This window comes from Gekko japonicus, unplaced genomic scaffold (genome assembly GCF_001447785.1).
Source record: "Gekko japonicus isolate JY-2015 unplaced genomic scaffold, Gekko_japonicus_V1.1 scaffold1234, whole genome shotgun sequence".
In the NCBI taxonomy this organism is placed as follows: Eukaryota; Metazoa; Chordata; class Lepidosauria; order Squamata; family Gekkonidae; genus Gekko; species Gekko japonicus.
The window spans coordinates 532108-534076 of record NW_015168685.1 but is presented as its reverse complement, the minus strand read 5'-3'; the positions used below and the strand labels follow the sequence as shown (position 1 = coordinate 534076).

At 55.5% G+C, this 1969-nt stretch overlaps 1 protein-coding gene across 1 annotated transcript in view; it reads right to left on the bottom strand.

Annotated features, from left to right (window-relative positions):
* The window catches only part of LOC107113996 (tripartite motif-containing protein 7-like), a 17145-nt gene extending 15446 nt beyond the window's left edge, over positions 1-1699 (bottom strand). The window contains 1 exon segment of the mRNA XM_015415414.1: positions 1206-1699. Within this exon segment, the coding sequence (XP_015270900.1) occupies positions 1206-1598 (393 nt within the window). The 5' untranslated portion in view covers positions 1599-1699.
* Positions 1700-1969: the final 270 nt, after the last annotated feature.

The following is a 1969-nucleotide window of genomic DNA, read 5'->3' as shown; positions in this document are numbered from 1 at the left end:
TTAAATTTCCCCTTTTTTTTTTTCCGGCCCCTCCCCCCCCCCCCCCATTAGGCTGTGGAGGCCAGCAGGCGGGAGTTGCCACTGCCAAGACACTGGCCTTTCTCCAGCCATTTCTTGGCCTTTTAAATTTTGGGTCAGGGCTTGGGGCCTAGTCAGTTACTGAAGGCCCCTGTCAGAGAAACTAGTGCGGTGATGGCTTGCAGTTCAGAGAGAGCAGGGGTGAGAGGGCCACAGGTGCAGATGAGATCATGGAAGCTTCAAGACTGAGCCCCAGAGGGAGTTTGGCAATCCCATTCCCTCCGGTTTGCACAAGGAACCCTTTAGGGGGGGGCGTGAGAGCTTGCTGGGACTGTGGGCACAGGTGAGCTGCAGAAGGAGGCACTCACAGGTCTCAGCAACACTCCTGATTGGCCAAACTGGATCAGGCCAGCTGAGGGCCATTTGGCATAAAGCAAGCCCATTCTTCTGATTTTGTACCTTTTGACTAGTGTGAGTTTCGCTTGGCCAGAATTCCTGCATCTTGGATTTTGGACTCTGAAACTTTACTTGGACTCTGTGCTTCAGTCTGGTCAAGTAACATCTGGGTCAGAGGACCAAAAAGCCTGTGTATTTTAGGTTAGCTATTTAGACTTTATTGTTTCCTTTCCTGCCTTGCAGTGCTCTTATATTTGTACACTTTTTGCACATTTCTTTAATAAACCTTATTAACCCACTTCTTCTCAAGTGCTTTTTTGGATCTGTTTATTACTGGCTGCTCTTTGTGAGCCAATATGTGCCTGACCCGGGGAATAGTGTTATATTATGTATGTTATGTTTACTATTATGTTATATTAAAAGTTACAAGCCAGCAAGTGATAACAGCCCTCAGCCTGAGAGAGCTTTGCGCCAAAGTGAAATTCTGAGCCGCACACAACCAGGCACAGCGAGAATCCCGCTGGGTCCGCCCAGCCCGCCCTCTAGTTTCCAAACTCTGGACAGCCAGATGTCTCCAGCTGGGGAGGGGGGGTGCACTTCCACATATTAAGCGGGATGCCAGAAGTTTCTGCCAGGCTGACCAAATCCCAGTTCGCTCTTAGGTCCCGACACTTAATTGATTGAATACCCTTCATTGTTTACATTTATGTTTTCACTGGACTGAATCTCCGGAGCAGCCAAGAAGAATCTCGAGCAGCCATTCCGCATCCAGATCCACAGAGATCCCTTACCTCCTTCTCTTGGGCCGCCTCCTGCAGAGGATCTCTGGGCTCCTGGGACCTGCCGCAGACCGCGCAGAGGACCTCCAGGGGCTCCCCGTGCTTCTTCTCGCAGGCTCCCCCCTTCCCACCGGCCTCTTTCCCCTCCTGCTGAGCGAATCTCTTGGTTATGTCCACAAAGTTGGCCAACTGCGGGTTGGGGCGGAGGCTCCCCTCCTGCGCCCTTCCCCTGCACTGGGTGCAGGAAGGCTCGGCGGCTCCCGACTTCTCGCAGCTGCGGGTCAGGCAGGCCCGGCAGAAGTTGTGGCCGCACTCGGCGATGGCCACCGGGTCCTTGAAATAGTCTAGGCAGATGGAGCAGGAGGCCTCCTCGCAGAGCTCCTTTAGGAGACCCCCCGCCGCCATGGCTGCCTCCACAAAGGCGGGAGAGGGAGAGAAGCAGAGAGTCGGTTTCGTTTCCCCGCTTCCCGAAAGCAGCGAGGGGGGCGTCTCCCTTCCTGCAACTTGACTATCCGCCGGCGCCCAATCAACCGCCGGGAAAAGGGCCGGGGAGGAAGACGGACCTTGGCGGGGAAAGGCCTCTTTTGCGCTGGGGGGGGGGGAGGGGGGGTGCGGGGGTTTCCGGCGCCCCCCCCCCCCCAAGCATCCTGGAAAGGTTCCCCCAAAGGCAAGGAAATCGCTCAGGGAACCTTGGAAGGCAGCGGAGGGGCGCAGCAGAGCAGGCTTACCGAGGGGACTAACCACATCCACATCCACATGCCCCTTTCCCGAATGAA